The 25,013-nt window shown below is 47.2% G+C and overlaps 1 protein-coding gene across 1 annotated transcript in view; it reads left to right on the top strand.

The window, feature by feature from the left end:
* Positions 1-24,772, top strand: part of lcp2a (lymphocyte cytosolic protein 2a) — a 33,632-nt gene extending 8,860 nt beyond the window's left edge. The window contains exons 6-21 of the mRNA XM_042008896.1: positions 773-819; positions 4,293-4,464; positions 4,769-4,854; positions 5,156-5,219; positions 5,397-5,474; positions 9,491-9,510; positions 9,692-9,714; positions 9,800-9,907; positions 9,998-10,016; positions 10,329-10,344; positions 13,809-13,896; positions 15,829-15,881; positions 16,125-16,204; positions 18,427-18,501; positions 19,160-19,309; positions 24,320-24,772. Of these exons, the coding sequence (XP_041864830.1) occupies positions 773-819; positions 4,293-4,464; positions 4,769-4,854; positions 5,156-5,219; positions 5,397-5,474; positions 9,491-9,510; positions 9,692-9,714; positions 9,800-9,907; positions 9,998-10,016; positions 10,329-10,344; positions 13,809-13,896; positions 15,829-15,881; positions 16,125-16,204; positions 18,427-18,501; positions 19,160-19,309; positions 24,320-24,469 (1,229 nt within the window). The 3' untranslated portion in view covers positions 24,470-24,772. The remainder of the gene's footprint in view (positions 1-772; positions 820-4,292; positions 4,465-4,768; positions 4,855-5,155; positions 5,220-5,396; positions 5,475-9,490; positions 9,511-9,691; positions 9,715-9,799; positions 9,908-9,997; positions 10,017-10,328; positions 10,345-13,808; positions 13,897-15,828; positions 15,882-16,124; positions 16,205-18,426; positions 18,502-19,159; positions 19,310-24,319) is intronic.
* The last annotated feature ends 241 nt before the right edge of the window (positions 24,773-25,013 follow it).

Here is a 25,013-nt window from a genome sequence, read left to right as displayed (position 1 = left end):
TCCCCCAAAGGCAGAGGGTTCCCACCATGCCCAGGAGGACCAGACCCCCCAGAAAAGCATGGCACGGGCCAGCACCCACCCCGATGTTCCAGCTACACACCATGGGAACCAGGGTGCCATCTACCCCATTCTCCTCTTACCCCCATCTATCCACCTCGTAACCCTTCACTCACAGCCTCCCCCACTCCATACCCACAAACGCTCCCTTTCACATGCCCACATCACACTTAACTCACCCACCATGCCCTGTGGGAGGCATCCTTGGTAGACCAGAGGATAGCAAGCCCCAAATCCAGCCCCCACCACCACACCCAGCCAGATGCAGCAGAGTGGACACCCCCCCAGGACCAGCAGCCACCCTATCAGCACAGCCAGCATGGATCCCGGCCTTTGGGGCCACCACCTCCCCCTACCTGCCCCCGGTGGTGCTCAGGAAACAGGGGTGTGAGAGGACCCCTTTGCCCTCACCTTCCCCGCTCATGACTGTTTGTGTGCGGTTTGCAATTAAAATTGAGGGGCAGTAACCACGCCGTGCTGGAAGCAAGGCCACCTGAGCAGCCCCGCCCACAGTGTGCCCCCTAGTAGTTGTTGTGTTGTGTTTCTGGTGTTGTGATGTCTAAGTGTCATTAAAACTGAGAGATGAGTTGCCACACGGGTGCATCCGAGGAGGCCATATATAATAATGCCTTTAAATGTGTATAAATACATATAAATGTGTATAAATGAGTATAGGTCTGTACATAAATATCAGTATGTTGTGTATTTTGTGCAGCTGATGTGACGACAGCTGACGATCAGGGATGGGATGATGACGAGTTTGTGAGTTTCACCTTCATTTCTTTTGCTTCTGACCATTAGCTGGTGTGGAACAAGTCTGCAGTTAACCTGTCCTCCGTAGGACGGACTTTAAATATGCAAAAGAGGTTTTTACAAAAACTGATCTGTTTTGATTAATTTTAAAACCCCTTTTAAAGACACCGCCCCCCATCTGCACAACCATGACGCCCTAATTTCTGTCTCTAAACTGAACGTAGGTATAAAATACTACAAGTAATAAACATCTGGCCTAATTTTCCTTTAAGGTCCTGTATTTTGCAAAACTCACTTTCTAAAGGTTTTCTAACATCATGTGTGTCCTCACAGCCTGTATGAGGCCTGAAAATGAGAAAATTCTGTCTCTTCTCTCATTTGCTCCACTAAATAAATTCCAAATGTGTTCTCAAACGGGTGAGTCCGAGATCTTTCCCTTTGTGACCTCATGACATGGATGTATTATAGGAACTGGATAACGGACTGAAAATGGCGGCCCATTCATTTCTATGGAAGCTGCTCACCCAGCGCATACGCCGAAAAAGTTCTCAGGCTTCCGGGTTACTTCCGCATATTGGGCCCATAGAGCATGCGCAGTAGTGTCACCTCCCATCATGCTTCAAGTCACTGTGAACGAGCAATGCGCAGCCCAGTGACCTGATCCAGCGACGCGCGGTCACGACATTAATCTGCAGTATGAGAGCTGTACAAACTCAGATGATGATTTTCTACGGCACACGATCGGACCTCGATGTAAAGTAATGATATAATATACGTGGAAAAAGTTGTGTAGTAATTGTTAAAATGATGGTTTGTTTTAATCTGATGAATTTCTATATGGGATTCGTAATAGCCCAATATAAGTCAGTCTATATTGTATATTTGTATAATCCCGTGTCAAATTTTCACGATGACTTACAATTCCTACCTTTATTCATGAATAATTTCAGGCACGTCTTTTGTAATAAATGTTAGAAGTCCTTGTTAATGCATTATTTCATTGTGCTACCCATGCATATTCTCTTTATTTTTCTGCTATTCCCTGGATGACACCAAGATTATCAATTGCGTCTCTTAAAATGTTCCTTTCTTGTGTTTTGCCGGATTCCACTTTGTTAAATGCTGCAGTTTTTTAATTGACAAAGAAAAAAAAACTTTGTTTAAACTGAGGACTATGTTAAGGAAAACTAGGCCACTTGGGTTATCACCATTCTATATTTATTATGTAGTTATGTATTTTATGTATCGTGATTTCCGTTAGAGATTGAAAATGGTTTTGTAGGCTATTTTACCTAACTTGGCGACATTGTGTCGCTGTCATGAAATGGCTCAACACTCCCAAAATATTTAACTGTATATGTATAACAAAATATCACTGACAGCGATGCGTCAAGACTGTTATTCATATTTTATTTGAACTAACGAAAATAGAATAGCAGCTCATAAGACAAAATATTTTAATTAAAAAAAATTCTATTGCCCTCTGGGTGAACAGTGTGATTAAACTACTTAACAAAAAGTGAACTAATGTGAACCAAAATATAAGAAATTAACAAATAAAAAAAAAAGCCACCCTCACTTTCCCCGATCTATTCATGGGCTGAATCTCTCTTTACATAAAATAAACCAGTAAAACGCACTATCAGGTGGTTTAAACAGGTGGTCGTAACTACAACCTAGTGCTAATTAGGATTTAGGTCACAATACGTTTAAAAACAGGAACTATCATGCATGTAATATCAAACATTAAGAATACAAATGTATTAAGTTACTCGATATCAGAAAAAAGAAACTTAACTTTAACTTAACTTTTACGAACAGCTTTCCCATCATATTGAAGTCAACAGCCGTCCTCCTCGCTCCCGACACAGCATGACCGCGCTTCGGCAGTGCATGTGCACAGCCGTGACGTCACCGGAGAAATAGAGACTTTTCTGTGGCTTTTATGGCCTTTTGAAAAATAATTGACGGATTAAATGTCCATGAATTAAAAATATTGAATAGAAAGATTAGTAATTAGCTGTGTTTAAAGCTGAAGACGTCCTGTCAACAGTTTTACAGCCGTGTCTTTTACCATTGTGGCCTATGGGAAAAATGCTTTTTGGGCCCCATGGGATTTTTTGTTGCAGTACCACGAGTGGCCACTGGGAAAAATCGGCGTGCCGCCATTGTTCAGTCCGTTATCCAGTTCCTATAATACATCCATGCCTCATGACGGGAAATAAGCACTCCCCCGGTGGTGGATACTGTCATTGACCCGCCCCCCAGCTAGCTGAGCATGGGGAGCGGGTGCCAGCGAAAGCTGGATCCTCTCCCACTCATGAACATTTAAAGGTTCAGACAAACAGCCATTCTCAGTAGAGCCACATCTGGAACGGCTGAGATGAAGGCTGAAATTGGCATAAACACTTTGAAAACGATGTTGTTGGACCTCTGACCTCTGTATGAAGTGGTTGAAAAAATGTATAATTTGGGACCTTTAAGGGAAATTATATCATGGGAATCTGTCCACACCAGGAGCCGGATCACCCAGGTCCACAGAGGCCACCGCCATAGCAACCACCCAGATCAGGGCAGGTTGGTGTCCTGGTGAAGACCCCAGCCACCCAGACAAGGGTTATCACCACGGCAACAACCGCAAAACCCCCAGCATGGAGGATCCCCATGAGGAAAACACTGGAGTTACAACAGATTAAATTATCTCAAACAATGAGAGTAACTAAGAGCAGCAATGATAAAAATACACAGAAAGAACTTCATAAAATAATGTGCTAGAAAAGTGATAAAGTTGAGTAAAATGAAAATAAAATAACATAAAAAAAATTATTTAAAATAAATAAGATAAAATAAAATTAAGCTATAAGCTAAAAAGGTTTTAAGGCTGTTTTTAAGAGCATCAACGGTCTCTGCAGCCCCGAGGGTCTCTGGATGCTGGTCCACAGACGAGGGCCATGGTGGTGGAATGAGGCCTCGCTGGAAGTTTTGTTCCTCACTCTTGGAACAGCTAAGCGGCCGGTACTTGAGGACCGCAGGGTTCACGAGGGCTCATAATTTAATAGAAGGTCTGATAAATAAGAAGGTCCAAGACCATTAAGACGTTTATAAAGCTGTAAAAGAAGCTTAAAATCATCCTGAAACACACTGATGCAGACCTGGTGTGATGTGTTCCCTCTGGTCCTCCTCAGGACAGATGAGGTCATATCTTGTGGTTACATTAAACTTTTTCAATGCATTTATTCACACCAACATTTATTTAGAAAGAAAAATGAATAAAATATTAAATGTTTGGACATGAAAGCAATATAAGCCCGTTCTTAAAAAACAAATAATTCTAGCTATGAATTAAAAACAGTCATTATTTCATTTCCTGTTTCACTTTGATGGAAGTTTTAAATATAAAATATTTATTAAAAATAAGAAAATGTGGTTTAGAGAGAATGTTATTTCCAAGTTGCATCTTGGCTCATCTGTCTCTCCGGCAGGATGATGAGGGTGACTATGAGAGTCCGTACAGTGATGAAGGCAGCGTGGGCGACTACGAGTCCCCGGCTGAGGACCTGGACATGGCTGGCGAATACGAGCCCCCCCCCTCAGAGCCCCCAGAGGACCACAAGCTGTGCCTCACCACGCCCCTCGGGGACGGGGAATACATCGGTACCCACTCCCACCCATGTTGTTTATGTTTACACTGAGCAGCTGACCCACGTCCTGGAAACTGTCCTCACATCCATAAACATTTATTATGAGGCTGGACAAAGTGAAAACTCTGGAAACCAGAGCTCCCAGTATGGAAAGCATTACTAGTTAATAAATACATGTTTATTTATAAAAGTCTTATATCTACACATAAACGCTACAGAAAACACAACCATCCAATCAGGAGCTGCGACGCGGTCAGACTGATCACACGACTCACTCACCTGACTGTGTGTGTGTGTGTGTGTGTGTGTGTTTCTAGATAAGAGGGGTAACCTGTTTCCAGGTGGAGGCCCGCCCCCTGCCGTGTGTCCCCGCCCACCCATCGCCACCCTATCAGCTCGGATGGTGAGTCTCTGCTCTGACATTAAAACATCTTCACAGAAAAAATTAAATGAAACATCAGAAAAAAGAAAAACCAGAAAACCAAGCTCAGATTAGAGAAGTCACATGACCACCAGTCCTTTCTGCTCCATGGATCTAATTTACTTTGATCTGGTCTTGATGCAATCCAGATCAAGTCCAGATCTGGTTCAGTCCTGGTCACAGTGCAGTTTTGATCCAGTCCTGTCTTTATGAGAAAAATGGAAGTCTGGAGCAAAACATTTCTTGTGTTCTCTGTTTATAATGTGTGATTGTGCATGTGCAGCCTGGAGAGTCGTCCTCCAGAAGAGACCCCTCCCCTCACTGCGCCGGACGACCATCAGGAAAATGTGAGTGAACAGTCGCCATAACAACCCCAATCCAAAACATCCCTCAGACAAGAGTCTCACAGGAGGACTGCAGGTTACCTGATCACATGACAGGAAGTGATCCGCCTCTCTGTGATGCTCTTTTTAGGTCATGTGACTCTGGTTGTGACAGTTTGTTGTTGATATGTTTGTGCTCAGTTCCTCCTGAACCACCGCAGATCTTCCGTGGAAACAAACCTGGCAGAGACTCAGGATCCAACCCATCCCCCGTCAGAGGTAGCCCTGAACCCAGCCTGCTGTCTTCACTGTCCTGTTCACCCGAGATCACCTTAATTCACTTAAGTTCACTTAAACTCACTTGAGCTCAACTGAGATTGTTTAGGACCCATTCAAACCACCCTTTTAGATTCAAATCCTGGTCCAATTGCTTATAAATCTGCCTCATTTGGGGAGAAAGTCTGTTCTGTTTGGGGGGGGAGGTTTTTCCTTTGCGGTATTGTCTTTTTTTTTTTTTTTTTTTTTTTTTTTTTTAACTTGTCCTGTCCAGCATCATAGCAGCAAAATGATAATCTGGTTTCTGTATCGTGCTGAACAAATTTGCTCTGCCAAGGGGAGGCCTATGGGTAAGGCTCCTCTTGATAATGTGATTAATTTATTTATTTATTTACTTTGAATCACGGAATCTATGTAATCTTGCTGGACCTGACCGGAGGGGACAGAAAAAGATGGAAAATAGCAAAAAGAGCAAAAGGAAAAGAAGAAAGGAGACAAAAAGATCACAGACAGAAGGAAACGACCCTTCAATCCACACCATCACCAGACAACAAACTGTTACACCTGTACATGAACACACCAGAAAATTTCCTACAACTTTTACAAAAACAGAAACACACACACACAGGAAAAAAAAAAAAAAAAAAAAAAAAACAGGGCTGCCAGTCATTAAGAGTTTTTAAATAATAACCAAATCAAATCAAAAAGACATAACAGCAACCAGATACTAACTCACAGGAAAAATACAAATTTTTTTTTTTTTTTAAATAATTATTGCTTAATATTAAAAACCCACTAGACAACTCAGTGACTGTGTCAGCATGCAGAGCATGAGAAACAAGGAGTGATCAGTGATGATGAGTGGTGAGTGAGATCATGCAAATGAGACCTCGCCTCCACGGAGGCCAGAGGCAGACCAGGGCCTGGGCCGGGCCCTCAGCAGCACACCCGGAGCACCAACCCATGCCACCCCACCACGAAGACGACTCCAGCCCCACCCGAAGGGCGGCAGAGGAGAGCCCCAGCAAGAGCCCCCCACAGTCCCGGGGCACAGGCCCCAGTGGGCCAAGATCAGCAGCCGCCGGCCCCGCCAGGGACCGGCCCACCCAGGGCAGCCCAAGCGAAGGGCCCAGGGCCCCAGGAGCCCAGAGGCGGCCGCCCCACCCCCCAAAGGCAGAGGGCCCGCAACATGCCCAGGAGGACCAGGCCCCCCCAGACAGCCACCCGGCGTAGGCCAGCACACACCCCGATGTTCCAGCCGCACACCCCGGGAACCAGGGTGCTATCGGCCCCCTCCCCCCACTCCCCATCTACTTCAACCTGCATCCCATATAACCCCACACTCACACCCTCCCCCGTGCCGCACCCACAATCGCTCACCACCACACAATCACGCCACACACAACCCTCCCACCATGCCCCGTGGGGGACACCCCAGGCGGACCAGCGGACAGCGGGCCCCAACCCCCATAGAGCCAGCAGCCCACCAGCGCAGCCATCCCGGGACCCGGCCCCGGGGCAACCCCCTCCCCTGCCCGCCCCCAGCCACCCACAGGAGGAGCAGGGGCGTAAGAGGTCCCCAATACCCTCTCCCTCCCCGCTCCTGACTGTTTATGTAGTGTGTGTTGTGTGCAATTAAAATTGAGGGGCAGTGACTGCAATGAGCCGCGAACCGGGCCCCCCAGGTGTTGTTTGTGTGTTGTGTTTCTTGTGTTTTGGTGTCTTGGTGCAATTAAAACTGAGAGGCGAGCAGCCACGGGGTGCATCCAAGGAGACCACTGAATGGTATTCTCCGTTCCACCCCTCATGGCCCCACGCCTCCCAACTCCCTACGTGTGTGTGTGTGTGTGAGACAGAGAGAGCGGGAAGTAAGAGGGGTCCGGGGATGTACGTCCAGAGGGAAGCAAACTTCCCTCTGGATGATGAGCCTTTAGTGGCATTAGGCACCCCTGCTCCCCAGGAGGCCCCCCAGGGCAAGACAGGCCAGGAGAGGCCGCCCCCCACGACCGGGCCATTCAGGGACCGCAGCCAGTGAGCCGCCACCCACCCCAGAAAGTTCCCACCCTCCCACACCTCTAAAGGGGAATGAGAGGATGGGGACAGCGGCAGACCCACGGCCCACCACCCCCAGGCCCGCCCAGCCCCCCCCCCCCCCCACAAGTGCACTTAACCACGCCCCAACCACACACAGAAACACATGCACACACCTATTTCCTTGCACACTCCCACTCATCCTAACTCACATATGCCCTCTCAGCCCCACCCAAAAAATATAAACACTCGCACAGCATCCAACCCTCCCACTCTCACTCCCCAGACACACCCCCACTCATCCTAACACATGCATACGCACGCACACAAACATACCCCCCCATTCACACAAACATCCAAAGTATAGACACACACACAACATACAAGCATCCCTGTCTCACACCCCAGCACCTCCCCCTATAATCCCCCGAATCCCACTCAGCCCTCCTTCAAACCCCTACACCCCCCCTGCCCCCGGGCCATACCCTGGGTCCCAGGGTGTCAACCAGACACCAGGGCATGCACCAACCCACACCATGGCAGCACATCCGGGCAGGCCCAGACCCCAGGCACATACGGAGCCCACCACCCCGGAGGGAGGAGGACCACCCCCAGGCACCAGAGCCCAGAACCCCCGCCCAGCCCGCCCCAGAATAGCCCGGCCACCCGGGTCAGGACCGACGCCCACCAACCCAGGCACCACCAGTGGCCTCACCCCCCGCCACGAGGCGACTCCAACCGCTGGCCCCCACAGCCCCCGACGGGGACAGACTCAGAGCCACCCCCACCACAGAGCAGCCCGGTCCCGCATCACGGGCAACCACAAAGAACCCGCAACCACCAGTCACTCCCGGCCATTTCTCAAACCCCCATAGCAACGAGGTCACAGTCCTCCACCTACACTAAGTGATGGAACTAAGCACAGGGGACCAGAAGGAATGAGATTCAGCCGAATAGTTCTTTAAGGAGGCAGACATTGTCTCATTACTGATGTGGTCAACTAAGAGATTCCTAAACTGCTGAATACACAGATTATTTTTGTTTTTCCAGTTCACAAGGATAGTTTTCTTTGCGATGCATAATGCTGTGCGTATCATGTGTGCAGAGTTAATTGCCATATTAATGTCACCCAAGTCACCTAGTAGACATAGTGCGGGGATTGTAGGAATATTACATTTAAACCATGTTGACATGTCCACACATACCTGAAGCCAGAACCTGCGGACAGGTGTGCAGGACCACAAGGCATGGAGGTAGTTATCTGGTGTGTTTTCATTGCAGTGTGTGCAGATGTTTGATTGTGACAGACTCATCCTGAACATCCTTTGTCCTGTATAATGAGTTCTATGCAGAATTTTGAATTGTATTGCGGTATTGTCAATGCACAAAGGAATTCTAATTCAGATCAAAGAAGTGGATTCTATCTGCCTACAAATGCAGGTCACAATGTTTCAAGCCGACAAAATACAGGAAGTGGATTACAAAACACAGCGCATGGCACTGAAGGTAAACATAACCAAAACATAAGTGCATGTGGGAAATAGGCAGCTCTGGATGGGAGAAATGCCTCATGGTCAGGCATGGAAGAACACAGTAAAACCACTAGGATCCGATGCAGTTCCATGTTAAGCTGTTATGTTCTAGAAACCAAAGGTGTTTGATCATTAACCAATAGATGAACCAGTTTCTTCTTCGCTGGTTGTCACGTCTTGAGAGTGGAACACGTTATTTAAAAGGTCTGATTTGTTTGAGTTGTGCATCGTGATCCAACCCCCCAACTGAACTGAGTCCCCAGTTGGACCAAATCTTACGGACGTCCTGGTGTGAAAGCAGCCTTAAACTTACCTGAGCTCGTCTAAACTCACCTGGACACCAATATTTGGGTTTGGGTCGTTTTGAAGAAGCAATCTCTCTGAATTTTCTGCTGATTTCTTGTAAAAGTCATGACTTTGATATTAACATGAGAACTTCTTTTTTCCCCTCTTCAGGACGCAACATACGCAACAAAGTGAGTTTTCTTTCATCTTTAACAGACAATACAGTTATCAGATGGATTCATGTAAAAACTAAGTGTAATGAGACATCAGACTGAAAACAGAAGGGGCCTGACTACAGAGCCATGAGGAACTCCACCATCACATTTAAACTCTTTTAAACTTTTGTCTCTGTTCATTTCTTTACTCTTGCAGCCGGAAGCCCAGCAGTCCTGGAGGTATGTAAACCTCTGCCCAATGATTCAGAGATTATCAATCTACACATCAGAGGGGTTTTAACCAACTGATTGTTTGTGTGTTCAGATCTCCTCCTGACATCTCTGATCCTCCCAGCTGGTCCAAACCTCCCGTTCCTCCTCCTGCCACCTCCGTCAGCAGGAGTAACTCCTCCGCCCGACCCTCACCCGGCAGGTGCCCCCTATTTTAACAACTTCTCTTACCTTTTACTTTCTGTTTCACACTTTCATCAGCAAATCTGATAATTAGATGTTTTTCCCACAGGTTTGAAGGACGGAAAGAGGTACACAGCTATATTTTATACAATTAAACAATATTACATACAAATACACACATTAGTAATAATATGAGTACACAATACTGGAAACGTGCATGCTGACAGGAAATACTGTAAATCTACTGGACATAATGTAACACTTTTGATAGATGACCATGGATTCAGGTGTTTTTATGTTACCGCATATAAAGCTAAAGTTAACAAAACCAGCGGAAAACCAAAAAAGCTGCACAGAATTAAACAGAAAACTTATTTCTTCTGTTTTCTGTCAATAAAGTCATGACAGGAAAAACTGTTTTTCTTCTTTTCTCTTTTCAGCCAGCGCTTGATGAAGGTGAGTTTGATCCATCAGTTCATTTACCCCTCATCAAAAATTACACTCCTGAAACATCACAAAACTCCAGAATATCTGGTTCAGGTCTGTTGCAGCACCAGGCTCATTGCGGAACTGGACTAGCAAGACTGACCCAAAGCAGAGTTTTGTTTTTGTTGTGATTCCTGAACAAATCTTTCATCCATCCACACATCCACCCACCCACCCATCCATAAATAACACCTCACCAGGGAGGCATCCTGACCAGATGCCTGAGCCACCTCATCTGGCTCCTCTGGATATGGAGGAGCAGTGGCTCTACTCTGAGCCCCTCCCGGATCACTGAGCTTCTCACCCTATCTCTAAGGGAGCGTCTGGCCACCCTGCAGAGAAAACTCATTTCGGCCGCTTGTATTCGCGATCTTGTTCTTTCGGTCACTACCCACAGCTCGTGACCATAGGTGAGGGTAGGAACGTAGATCGACCGGTAAATCAAGAGCTTTGCCTTTTGGCTCAGCTCCTTCTTCACCACAACAGACCGATGCAGAGTCCGCATCACTGCAGACGCTGCACCAATCCGCCTGTCGATCTCCCGCTCCATCCTTCCCTCATTCGGGAACAAGACCCCGAGATACATGAACTCCTCCACTTGGGGCAGGACCCTATTGCAGACCCGGAGAGAGCACTCCACCCTTTTCCGGCTGAGGACCATGGTCTCGGACTTGGAGGTGCTGATTCTCATCCCAGCTGCTTCACACTCGGCTGCGAATCGCTCCAGTGAGAGCTGAAGATCACAGCCCGATGAAGCCAACAGAACCACATCATCCACAAAGAGCAGATACCCAATCCTGAGGCCACCGAACCGGATCCCCTCAACACCTCGGCTGAACCTAGAAATTCTGTAAAAATTTCATAAAAGTTATGAACAGCATCGGTGAAAAAGGGCAGCCTTGGTGGAGCCCAACCCTCACTGGAAATGATTCTGATTTACTGCCGGCGATGTGGACCAAGTTCTGACACCAGTCGTACAGGGACCGGACAGCTCGGACAAGGGGTTTCGGCACTCCATACTCCCGGAGTACCCCCCACAGGAGTCCCTGGGGCACACAGTTAAGCTCAATCTCCAAATCCATTAAGCACATGTAGATTGGTTGAGCAAACTCCCATGCTCCCTCCAAGACCCTGAAGAGGGTGTAGAGCTGGTCCACTGTTCCACGACCGGTATAAAAACCACACTGCTTCTCCTCAATCCAAGGTTCGACTATCCGACGGACCCTCCTCTCAAGCACCCCTGAATAGACCTTACCAGGGAGGCTGAGGAGTGTGATCCCCCTGTAGTTGGAGCACACCCTCCGGTCCCCTATTTTGATGAGGGAGACCACCACCCCAGTCTGCCAGTCCAGGGGAACTGTCCCGACTGTCCATGCAGTGTTGCAGAGGCATGCCAACCAAAACAGCCCTACAGCACCCAAAGTCTCAAGGAACTTCAGGCGGACCTCATCCAGCCCCAGGACCCTATAACCAAGGAGCCTTTGAACCACCTCAGCAACATCTGCCCCAGAGATAGGAGAGCCCATGCCAGGGTCCCCCGAATCTGCTTCCTTCCATGTGTTAGTGGAATTGAGGCGGTATGTTAGTATTCTCTCCACCAGCTCACAACGTCCCGAGTCGAGGTCAGCAGCCCCCCATCCCCACTGTACACAGTGTTGATGGAGCACTGCTCTCCCCTCCTGAGCCGCCGGATGGTGGACCAGAATCTTCCCGAAGCCGTCCGAAAGTCATTCTCCATGGCCTCTCCAAACTCCTCCCATGCCCGAGTTTTTGCCTTAGTGACCGCCGAAGCTGTGCTCCGCTTAGCCCGCCGATACCCATCAGCTGCCTCTGGAGTCCCACAGATCTAAAAGGCCCGATAGGACTCCTTCTTCAGCTTGACGGCATCCCTTACTGCCGGTGTCCTACAATGAGTTCAAGGTTTTCCGCCACGACGGGCAACCTTACGACCACAGCTCCGGCTGGCCGCCCCAAAAATAGAGGCATGGAACACAGCCCACTAGGACTCAATGTCCCCCGCCTCACCCGGGACATGGTTGAAGCTCTGCCAGAGATGGGAGTTGAAACTCTTTCTGACAGGGGACTCCACCAGTGTCCTGGTGCCAAGTGCACATATGGGCACTCTTATGCCTGAACAAGGTGTTTTTTATGGACAGTCCATGACGAGCACAGAAGTCCAACAACAAAACAACACTCGGATTCACATCGGGGGCGGGGGGGCTGTTCCTCCCAATCATGCCCCTCCAGGTCTCGCTGTCATTGCCCACATGGGCATTGAAGTCCCCCAGCAGAACGAGGGAGTCCCCGGAAGGAGTGCTCTCCAACATCCTGTTCAAGGACTCCAAAAAGGGTTGGATTTACCAGTCAACTGTTGTGTATGTATATATATATATATATATATATATGTGTGTGTGTGTGTGTGTGTGTGTGTGTGTATGTATATATGTATACACACACACATATATATGTATGTATATATTAGGGCTGTCAAAAATAAGGCATTAATGGCAGTAGCTAATTTATGTAAATAATTGTGTTAACATTTTAACGCAATTAACCATGTGTGGCATGATGAGCCCCATACATCCGTCACCTCTCTGTTATGACGGCGGGACGTGGGGAGGCCAGAAGGAAAAGATGAACATTTCATTCAGATGGACGTCGCCCTCATGGAGAATAAGGGTGTTTCACACCGTCACATATTTACCCCAAAGTCTTGTTGATGGCAGGACCTTCTCTAACAGTAACTGCTGGAGGTAGACAGGGTTTATACTAGCTATGCAGGGGCGGGTCTAGAAAAGTTCTGATGGGGGGGGGGCCAGCAGCACTGACCAGGAAAAGGGGGGGGCAATGATGAGACCTAAAAAAGGTGATCTGGATTTTATGAAATATTGAACTGATTATTACAACTAAAGTGATCATCTGATGTAAAAAGTGAATAAAAAGTAGTAAAACAAGCAGATGATGTATTTTACCAGCAGGTGTTTACTTTGGGTGAAGCTGCTGTAGGACTTTTATCGCTGCTGCACAAACACTCACACTTCAATGATAAAAGTAAAAGCTGTTTTTATCCAGATCATCAGTTTTATAAGAGTTTCTTCATCAATGTTGGCTGTTTAACTTCAGTCGTCATATCTGCTGACTGGGAGCCGTGGTTTTACTGGTGTGAATTATTCTGGACTGGGAGCCGTGGTTTTACTGGTGTGAATTAATCTGGACTGGGAGCCGTGGTTTTACTGGTGTGAATTATTCTGGACTGGGAGCTGTGGTTTTACTGGTGTGAATTATTCTGGACTGGGAGCTGTGGTTTTACTGGTGTGAATTATTGTGGACTGGGAGCCGTGGTTTCACTGGTGTGAATTAATCTGGACTGGGAGCCGTGGTTTTACTGGTGTGATGCTGATGGATAAGTGAAACTTTGTGCTCCTCTGCAGCTAGCAAGATCAACACCTACCCCATCCACAGAGCGAGCCACTCCCCTCGCCCCGCCGTGTCTGGGCCCCACCAGCGCCAGTCAGAGAGGTAGGTAAAGTTCTACTGGTCAGAATCCCTCAACTTCAGTTCCAGTTCCAGTCAGTTTAGAAATCTTCCACCACAAAACTGAACTTTCAGGGTCCAAGACCCCCAAATCTGTTCCAGTCTTTGTTTTTACTCAGTCTTGAGAGCATTTGTCTGACTGATATCACTGATATTATTTATTCCCAATGCTTTCTCCTTGTGTCTGAAGCACCACCAGCTTCACCTGCTGGCTCCTTTTAACCTAAATGAAACGATCAAATGTCATGTTTTACATCTTCACTTACAATCAGTTATTTTACAATTTGGTTTCTTCATTTTATTTAAAAACAATTCAACTAGTTGTCTCTGGCTCATCATCATTCTTCTTCTTCTTCTTCTTCTTATTATTATTATTATTATTATTATTACTATTATTATTGTCTTAGACTAAAATGAACAGAAATAAAGAGAAACTGCAGCATTCTCTGAATGGAGCCCTGAGGGACACCGTCCACTTTATTTAACCTAGAGGGGTCAAACTTATGTTGATCAGTAACAGATCAGTGAATCCTAAATTTTCTCTTTGTGTACCAAGAAGTTTACATTTAAAAAACTCCTTTTAGAAAACATGATGAACAACCGGAAGCTACTGGGAACAGTTTTACCACGGGTCCAGGTTTATTCCAGCTTCCAGATCTGCATGGATCCATAAAACCAGCACACATTTAATTCCAGATGTCTGGAAGTAAAACAATAAAGTATTTCACATGATGATCAGAGGAACTTCCAGATTTTAAATGTACATAAGTGTAAATTTCCACACATGTAGTAATCCTGACCAACTGATCTGACTCAGCTCATCATACAAATTAAGTCCGAAAGATGGAAAAGTTCTCATCCTGTTTAGAAATGTTTTACATTTAAACAGAAAACGTAGTTGTTGAGCTGGTTTTCTCCAGATCCGGGAGCTGGAACCAGTCTGTTAGCGGAAACCAGTCCGTTGACTGGAACTAGTCCGTTAGTGGGAACCAGTCCAGGAGTGGGAACCAGTCCGTTTACTGGAACCAGTCTGTTAGTGGTAACCAGTCAGGGAGCTGGAACCAGTCGGGGGCTGGAACCAGTCCGTTGGCAGGAACCAATCCGTTAGCGGGAACCAATCCCGGAGCTGGAACCAGTCCGTTGGCTGGAACTAGTAAGTTGGCAGGAACCAGTCCGTTGGCTGGAACCAGTCCGTTAGCGGGAACCAGTCCCGGAGCGGGAACCAGTCCATTAGCAGGAACCAGTCCGTTAGCGGGAACCAATCCGTTAGTGGGAACCAATCTGGGAGCTGGAACCTGTCCGTTGGCTGGAACTAGTAAGTTGGCGGGAACCAGTCCGTTGGCTGTAACCAGTCCGTTAGCGGGAACCAGTCCGTTGGCGGGAACCAGTCCGTTGGCGGGAACCAGTCCGTTGGCTGGAACCAGTCCGGGAGCGGAAACCAGTCTGGGAGCGGGAACCAGTCCATAAGCGTGAACCAGTCCTTTGGCTAGAACCAGTCTGTTGGCGGGAACCAGTCTGTTGGCGGGAACCAGTCTGTGAGCGGGAACCAGTCCGTTAGTGGGAACCAATCCGTTGGCTGGAACCAGTCCAGTGGCTGGAACCAGTCCCGGAACTGGAACCAGTCCGTTGGCTGGAACTAGTAAGTTGGCAGGAACCAGTCCGTTAGCGGGAACCAGTCCGTTAGCGGGAACCAGTCCGTTAGCTGGAACCAGTCCGTTAGCGGGAACCAGTCCGTTAGCGGGAACCAGTCCGTTGGCGAGAACGAGTCTGTTGGCGGGAACCAGTCCGTTGGCTGGAACCAGTCTGTTAGTGGGAACTAGTCCGGGAGCTGGAACCAGTCCTTTAGCGGGAACCAGTCTGGTGCTTCCTGCTCATCACCTGACTGAAGTAGTTTTCCCTTCTTCTGGTCCTGAACAGTTTGCCTCCCGGTGTTCCTGCTGCAGGGACTCTGCCTCACAGACTGCACTCTGGTAAGAAAACTGCACACACTGACAGAAAACCAAGTTCCACATTCAGTCTGATCCACTACAAACCTCCAGAAATCCACTGAGGATCCAGAGAAGATGCTTTTATTATCAGCCAGAGAGCTACTGACTACTAACGTCTGCACAGCTGGAGATTAGAAAAAAAGAATCACAAGTTCAGAGTTGTGCATGGTGGAGTTGGGATGAGGTCTGGTAACGTCAGCGTGGACGTCGTGTGTGTGTTTGTAGCAATGGCTGAACAGCGGAGCGGCTTGGCCGGACCGGACAGATCGCCGTTTCCTCTTCCTCCAACAACCAGCTTCACAGAGGTAAGGCACACGGCCACGTCTTCCACTGAACCCTGCAGCAGGAGCCGAGCTGCAGGTTCTGTACCTGGAAGTTGGAAGCTGTCTGTAGCTGGATTCTGCTGTTGGGGAGGGACAGAAAGTGGCATCGCTCTCCTCTGCTACTGCCGCCTCTGCTTCCTCCCCTCACATCGCTCTTCCTCTGGAAGGAGCTGGTCCAGCTTCTTCTGCTGGACTCATCTGCTCTGCCTGGTCTTTTGCCAGGTTCCCACATCCACTCAGATTCTGGTGTTGGTCTAATAGAGAAATAACTACCTAACGTTTATTTATAAAGTGCCGGACACAACATAATGTCATAAATATACAACAAGCATCTTATTTCCTGAATAAAACCACCTTCAGCTACTTTTTAAAGAGTCTGCGGAGTGGAAGCGGCCCACATCCACTCAAGTCAACACATGTTTTCAGGAGGAAGACTATGACTCTTCCTCCCGACTGATCAGGACTGAAACCTCCTTCGCTGCAACAAGAAACTCCTGCAGTCTGGTACAGTTCTCACCACGGAGAGAGGGGTAAGTGATGGACTACATGAGTCTGCTGCTTCCACAGCTCTGGGGAAGAAGCGGTCTCTGAGGGCCGTTCCCACGACACCGGATTGCAGTAAAACCGCAAAAGTATTTCAGCCATCCACCTTTTCATCCCCACGAAGCAGGGATGAGCCTCCATGAACCCGATCATGTCTGAAACCAGGTACTGAGGTGGATCAGTGACACCTCCACCGTCAGTGGTCCTGTGAGGACAGCGTAACCACACCACTGGAGGATATGACATCAGTGTGATGAACGTGCTGATTTGTGGTCCAGTGTTACTTGAAGAAGCTCAACTTCTTCATCAGTCCAAACAGATGTTTCTCTTTGCCTCGCAAGGAATCCTCAGTCATCTTCTCTTCTCTTCTCTTCTCTTCTTCTATGTGTCCCTCCTGCAAAGCACAGTGAGCCTTTTCTTTGTTTTATCCTAGCTCTGGAGTGTTGCTCTTTAGCGCCCCCCCACAACCTTGTAGTATGTACTACAGCAGTTTTGTGGGGATGGTGAAGCCTTTCTTCTAGTATTCACACCGTTTTGACGCCTGAACCAGCTTCGGTGCCATGTGGACATAGCCTGAGTCTGTTTGTGGTGGTTTTAATGCTCCTGTCCAGCTTTCCTGATGGAAGCGGTACAAACAGGGCGTTTCCCGGGTGGGCGGGGTCGGCTACAATCTGTCTGGCCCTCTTCTGGACTTGAGCTGTGTAGATGGAGTCCAGATCTGGTAGACGGCGGCCTATAATCCCCCAAGCTGTCCTCACCACCTGGGCCTGTTGGTGAGGAAGTCCCTGATCCAGGTGCAGAGTGATGCTGGCAGATCAGGTTGTGGAGCTTCAGGACCAGCAGATCCGGGAGAACGGTGTTAAAGGCTGAGCTGAAGTCCACAAGCAGCATCCTACCACAGATGCTGGGATGCTGCAGGTGAGTCAGGGCCGTGTGAAACGCTATGGAGACAGCATCTCCCGTTGTGACCAGCTCCACCACCTCTTCCAAAGAATATTCTCTCTTTGGCACCTTTTACCATCCTTTAGTTGGAAAACAGAAGAACACAAATCAAAGCTTTGTCTTTTTAACGTATATACGCACACACTCGAACCGGCTGTTCACGCACAAACTCCCTGAAGCCATTTCAGCATCCACACACTAAAGCAGCACATCGCCATGACAGGAATTTGATTGGCTGAACGTCTGTAGCGTCAGAATTGGCGCCAGAGCTGATAGGCCAGATCTGCTGCTGTAAGAGTATGTAGTCCTGTCACATGAGGCACCAATGGGTGGATTTTATTGGCTCAGGGGAAACCATAGATCCACTTAGTTGGTCAAACGAGATGTCAATCAAAAGGGGAGAGCCTGGCCCGGTCAAATAGATGTTTAATATCTCAACACCATAGCATCTAAGAGACTTTATAAAACTCTTAATTAAAAACTAAGTCGAGAGCTGCCGGTTAAGGCCTTAAAGAGAAAATCTTTCTGAAAATGTAAAAACTGTTGAATGAAACAGGAGAAAATGTGTGAAGCTGAGAAACAAACGAGCTGAAAGAAATGTGAACAATCGGAGCATTGAACCTGAAGGTGGTTTTTGTGGATGTTCCTCAGTCAGAGCAGCAGGTGGTGCTGTTGTTCCTGAGATGTGCAGCTCATCATGACTTCATGTGTTTGTGCAGGACCTGGACCCTCGCTGGTATGTGGGTAAAGTGACTCGCGGTCAGGCTGAAGGATGTCTGAAACAAGTCCGCAAGGTAACAACATCTCCGAACTGTTCTGGCTCTCCTACATAAAGTCTAAAGGATTCAGGATGGTACTCGTCAACTAACAAAACATTGCTTGGTCAGATCCTCCTGTTAGTCAGGTAGAGTCTTTATCTACGTCAGGGGTCTTCAACCCTTCTGCTCTGGCTCTAATAATAAGGTATAAACCTATTGACAGAATCCTGACTAAAGGTTAAGTGCAGTTCTGGGGAGAAATTAGCAGACATCCAGGACAAGGACACAGCAGTTTCTGAAAAGTACCAAGCTGGAAATATGTCCAAAACAGTGGATCAAATCCCAAAACTCAGCTACTGCTGCAAGTGTTGTAGCCCTCTGAAAAGCTGTTCAGAAACGCAGAAAACAGGAAAGAATCTTTCATTAAAATCTAGAACTAAAAACAAATGTTAAAAAGTTCAGAAAATGAGAGATCGGGATGTGGTGTAGATTTATGAAGTCTATTCGTGGGCAGGTTTGGCATTTTTTTTTATCATGACATAAATTGTAATCAAAAGTTTATTGTTTTGTTTTTTGTAAGTTTTAAGGGTCATATAGCTCGTGTAGCTCTAAACAACAATTATTTGGGGGGACAGGTGGTAAATGTGGTTCTTTTGTTAGTAAAGTCTGATCTACATTGTCTTTCTGTGTTGAGGATGGGGCATACCTAGTAAGGGACAGCATCCGGCAGCAGGCCAACCAGCCATTCACCCTCATGGTCTACTACCAGGACAAGGTCTACAATGTCCAGATAAGGCAGCAGAATCAGCAGTACCAGCTGGGTACTGGACTCAAAGTCCAGGAGGTAAACACAACACACACGTTAACATTCAACTTATACCAGTACAGAGGAAGTCAAGAGAAACTCTGGCGGGACCAGAATATTCTGTCCTGTGACCCTGTTGTAGTTGAGTTCAATGCAGGTCTCCCTCATCCAATAAGATGCATACACCAAAGAGGGCAGTGGCTACGATGCATATCATGGAGAGAACGGTGGTTATGGCGTTTATCATTAGAGGGCGGTGGTTATGGAATTTAACATGGAGAGGGTGGTGGTTATGGTGTTTCTCATGTAGACGGCGGTGTTTTCCTTCTGTCTGTGATCTTTTTGTCTCCTTTCTTCTTTCCCTTTTGCTCTTTTTGCTATTTTCCATCTTTTTCTGTCCCCTCCGGTCAGGTCCAGCAAGATTACATAGATTCCATCATTCAAAGTAAATGAATAAATAAATTAATCACATTATCAAGAGGAGCCTTACCCATAGGCCTCCCCTTGGCAGAGCAAATTTGTTCAGCACGATACAGCAACCAGATTATCATTTTGCTGCTATGATGCTGGACAGGACAAGTTAAAAAACAAACAAAAAAAAAGAATTTGTCATGGATAGGGCGGTGTTTAAAGCCTTTGTCATGGAGAGGGGGGTGGTTATGGTGTTTATCGTTAGAGGGCGGTGGTCACTGTGTTTGTCATGTAGAGGGCGTTGGTTACGGTGTTTATCATGGAAAGGGCCGTGGTTATGATTTTTATCATGCTGAGGGCGGTGGTCACTGTGTTTGTCATGTAGAGGGCGTTGGTTACGGTGCTTATCATGGAGAGGGTGGTGGTTATAGTGATTATCATGTAGAGGGAGGTAGTTACGGTGTTTATCATGGAAAGGGCGGTGGTTATAGTGATTATCATGTAGAGGGAGGTGGTTACGGTGCTTATCATGGAGAGGGTGATGGTTATAGTGATTATTATGTAGAGGGAGGTAGTTACGGTGTTTATCATGGAAAGGGCGGTGGTTATAGTGATTATCATGTAGAGGGAGGTGGTTACGGTGCTTATCATGGAGAGGGTGGTGGTTATAGTGATTATCATGTAGAGGGAGGTGGTTACGGTGCTTATCATGGAGAGGGTGGTGGTTATAGTGATTATCATGTAGAGGGAGGTAGTTACGGTGTTTATCATGGAGAGGGTGGTGGTTATTGCATTTGGCATGTAGAGGTCGGTGGTTACAGCGTATGTCTTGGAGAAAACGGTGGTTATGGTGTTTATCATGGAGAGGGCGGTGGTTATAGTGTTTGTCATGGTAAAAGGGAGCGGTTATAGTGTTTATCATGGAGAGGGTGTAGTTATAGTGTTTATCATGGAGAGGGCGGAGGTTACGGCGCATGTCATTGAGAGGGTGTGGTTATAGTGTTTATCATGTAGAGGGCGTAGTTATGGAGTTTGTCATGGATAGGGCGGTGGTTACAGCGTATGTCATTTAGACGGTGGTGTTTACAGTGTTTCTCATGGAGAGGGCGTGGTTACAACATTTCTCATGGAGAGGGCGGTGGTTACGACGTTTATCATGTAGACGGCGGTGTTTACAGTGTTTCTCATGGAGAGGGCGGTGGTTACGACGTTTATCATGTAGACGGCGGTGTTTACAGTGTTTCTCATGGATAGGGCGGTGGTTACAACGTTTATCATTTAGACGGTGGTGTTTACAGTGTTTCTCATGTAGAGGGCGTGGTTACAACATTTCTCATGGAGAGGGCGGTGGTTACGGCGTTTATCATTTAGACGGTGGTGTTTACAGTGTTTATCATGTAGAGGGCGTGGTTACAACATTTCTCATGGAGAGGGCGGTGGTTACGGCGTTTATCATTTAGACGGTGGTGTTTACAGTGTTTATCATGTAGAGGGCGTGGTTATGGAGTTTGTCATGGATAGGGTGGTGGTTACAGCGTATGTCATCTAGACAGTGGTGTTTACAGTGTTTCTCATGTAGAGGGCGTGGTTACAACATTTCTCATGGAGAGGGCGGTGGTTACGGCGTTTATCATTTAGACGGTGGTGTTTACAGTGTTTCTCATGTAGAGGGCGTGGTTACAACATTTCTCATGGAGAGGGCGGCGGTTACGGCGTTTATCATTTAGACGGTGGTGTTTACAGCTTTTGTCATGGAGAGGGCGGTGGTTACTGCGTTTTTCAGTTAGAGGGAGGTGATCACGGTGTTTATCATGGAAAGGGCGGTGGTTACGGTGTTTGTCATGTAGAGGGCGGTGGTTACGGTGTTTGTCAGTTAGAGGGAGGTGGTTACAGTGATTATCATGTAGAGGGCGGTGTTTACGGTGTTTGTCATGTAGAGGGCGGTGGTTATGGGATTTATCGTGTAAAGGCCGGTGGTTACGGTGTTTATCATGTAAAGGGCGGTGGTTACGGTGTTTGTCAGTTAGAGGGCGGTGGTTACGGTGATTATCATGTAGAGGGCGGTGTTTACGTTGTTTGTCATGTAGAGGGCGGTGGTTATGGGATTTATCGTGTAAAGGCCGGTGATTACGGTGTTTATCATGTAGAGGGCGGTGGTTACTGTGTTTATCATGTAAAGGGCGGTGGTTACGGCATTTTTCAGTTAGAGGGCGGTGGTTATGGTGTTTACCATGTAGAGGGCGGTGGTTACGGTGTTTGTCAGTTAGAGGGAGGTGGTTACAGTGATTATCATGTAGAGGGCGGTGTTTACAGTGTTTGTCATGTAGAGGGCGGTGGTTATGGGATTTATCGTGTAAAGGCCGGTGATTACGGTGTTTATCATGTAGAGGGCGGTGGTTACTGTGTTTATCATGTAAAGGGCGGTGGTTACGGCATTTTTCAGTTAGAGGGCGGTGGTTATGGTGTTTACCATGTAGAGGGCGATGGTTACTGTGTTTATCATGGAAAGGCGGTGGTTATGGTGTTTATCATGTAAGGGGCGGTGGTTACGGTGTTTGTCATGTAGAGGGCGGTGGTTACGGTGTTTGTCAGTTAGAGGGAGGTGTTTACAGTGTTCGTCATGGAAAGGGCGGTGGTTAAGATTTTTGTCATGTAAAGGGCGGTGGTCACGGTGTTTATCATGTAAAGGGCGGTGGTTACGGTGTTTATCGTGTAGAGGGTGGTGGTTACGGTGTTGGTCATGTAGAGGGCGGTGGTTACGGTGTTGGTCATGTAGAGGGCGGTGGTTACGGTGTTTGTCATGTAGAGGGCGGTGGTTACGGCGCTTGTCATTGAGAGGGCGTGGTTATAGTGTTTATCATGTAGAGAGCGTGGTCATGGAGTTTGTCATGGATAGGGCGGTGGTTACAGCGTATGTCATGTAGACAGTGGTGTTTACAGTGTTTATCATGTAGAGGGCGTGGTTACAACATTTCTCATGGAGAGGGCGGTGGTTACGGCGTTTATCATTTAGACGGTGGTGTTTACAGTTTTTGTCATGGAGAGGGCGGTGGTTACAGCGTTTTTCAGTTAGAGGGAGGTGATCATGGTGTTTATCATGGAAAGGGCGGTGGTTACGGTGTTTATCATCTAGAGGGCGGTGGTTATGGTGTTTATCATGGAGAGGGCGGCTGTTATGGTGTTTATCATGTAAGGGGTGGTGGTTACGGTGTTTGTCAGTTAGAGGGAGGTGGTTACGGTGTTTATCATTGAAAGGGCGGTGGTTACGGTGATTATCATTTAGAGGGCGGTGTTTATCATGTAGAGGGCGGTGGTTACGGTGTTTATCATGTAGAGGGAGGTGGTTACGGTGTTTATCATTGAAAGGGCGGTAGTTACTGTGATTATCATTTAGAGGGCGGTGTTTACGGTGTTTATCATGTAGAGGGCAGTGGTTATGATGTTTTTCAGTTAGAGGGCGGTGGTTATGGTGTTTATCATAAAAGGGCGGTGGTTACAGTGTTTGTCATGTAGAGGGAGGTGGTTACGGTGTTTGTCAGTTAGAGGGAAGTGGTTACGGTGTTTATCATGGAAAGGGCGGTGGTTATAGTGATTATTATGTAGAGGGAGGTGGTTATGGGACTTATCATGTAAAGGGCGGTGGTTACGGCGTTTTTCAGTTAGAGGGCGGTGGTTACTGTATTTATCATGGAAAGGGCGGTGGTTATGGTGCTTATAAAGTAAGGGGCAGTGGTTACGGTGTTTGTCATGTAGAGGGCGGTGGTTACGGTGTTTGTCAGTTAGAGGGAGGTGGTTACAATGTTTATCATGTAAAGGGCGGTGGTTACGGTGTTTATCATGTAGAGGGCGGTGGTTACGGTGATTATCATGTAGAGGGCGGTGTTTACAGTGTTTGTCATGTAGAGGGCGGTGGTTATGGGATTTATCATGTAAAGGGCGGTGGTTACAGCGTTTTTCAGTTAGAGGGCGATGGTTATGGTGTTTATCATGTAAAGGGCAGTGGTCACGGTGTTTATCATTTAGAGGGCAGTGTTTATGGTGTTTGTCATGTAGAGGGCAGTGGTTATGGGATTCATCATGTAAAGGGCGGTGGTTACGGCGTTTTTCAGTTAGAGGGCGGTGGTTACTGTATTTATCATGGAAAGGGCGGTGGTTATGGTGTTTATCATGTAAGGGGTGGTGGTTACGGTGTCTGTCATGTAGAGGGCAGTGGTTACGGTGTTTGTCAGCTAGAGGGAGGTGGTCACGGTGTTTATCAAGTAAAGGGCGGTGGTTACGGTGTTTATCATGTAGAGGGCAGTGGTTAGGTGTTTATCATGTAAGGGGCGGTGGTTACGGTGTTCATCAGTTAGAGGGCGGTGGTTATGGTGTTTATCATGTAGAGCAGGGGTAGCCAACGTTGGTCCTCGAGGGCACCTATCCGGCAGGTTTTCCAGATTTCCCTGCTCCAGCACACCTGACTCAAATGAAATGGATCCAACAGCCTATAAGGATCTCCACAATGACTCGTTAGTTTAAGTCAGGTGTGTTGGGGCACGGAAATCTGGAAAACCTGCCGGATTGGTGCCCTCGAGGACCAACGTTGGCTACCCCTGATGTAGAGGGTGATATACTCAGATTTACTTTTTGTGTTCACAGTCTTTCCTGTCTGTCAGTGACATCATCAGCCATTATTCCCAGTCTCCTCTGCTCCTTATTGATGCCAAAAACCGCAGTGCCAGCCAGCAGAACCAGTGTCTTCTCTCTGACCCGGTTGGATACTATATGACCAGACAGAACTGGTCCTGACCAAACTGAACTGGAGGAGCAGCCGCCAAACCGAAACAGATGAATGTTAACCTCTGACATTCACAAGTAAAAACATCAGATCTTTGCACGTTACTGTGGTTTCTTTTCAGTTTAAAGTCCATTTTCTGTTTCTTTGTAGAGATTCATTTCAGTTATTTTGTGATGATCATTTGATGCTTTTTGTTGGGTGAAGCTTGCAGGTCTGCAGTATTCAGTTTTGGTCTTTTTCACAAACTGTCAATCTTTATGTTAAGAAATGTCTTGCTTATGTTCTCTGACTTAAATAAAGGCTTTTTTGCTGGTCATACCTTCTGTTTTTAAAATTGACTGTAAATACATGAGCATGACATCACTCAGCTGGAACCGACAGCTGCTGTATTTTAGATGTACATGGTTCATGGTTTCCTCAGCACCATACAGCTGGTTGTTTGGGAATGATGCAGGAGCGACGCTGGCACATGGCTGACATGATGCGGGAATGATGCTGGCACGATGCTGGCAGGATTCGTGAATGACCCTGATACGATGCTGGCAGAATGCAGGA

The sequence above is a fragment of the Melanotaenia boesemani genome, chromosome 15 (assembly GCF_017639745.1).
Source record: "Melanotaenia boesemani isolate fMelBoe1 chromosome 15, fMelBoe1.pri, whole genome shotgun sequence".
NCBI classification, from domain to species: Eukaryota; Metazoa; Chordata; class Actinopteri; order Atheriniformes; family Melanotaeniidae; genus Melanotaenia; species Melanotaenia boesemani.
This window is presented reverse-complemented; position numbering and strand designations above follow the sequence as displayed.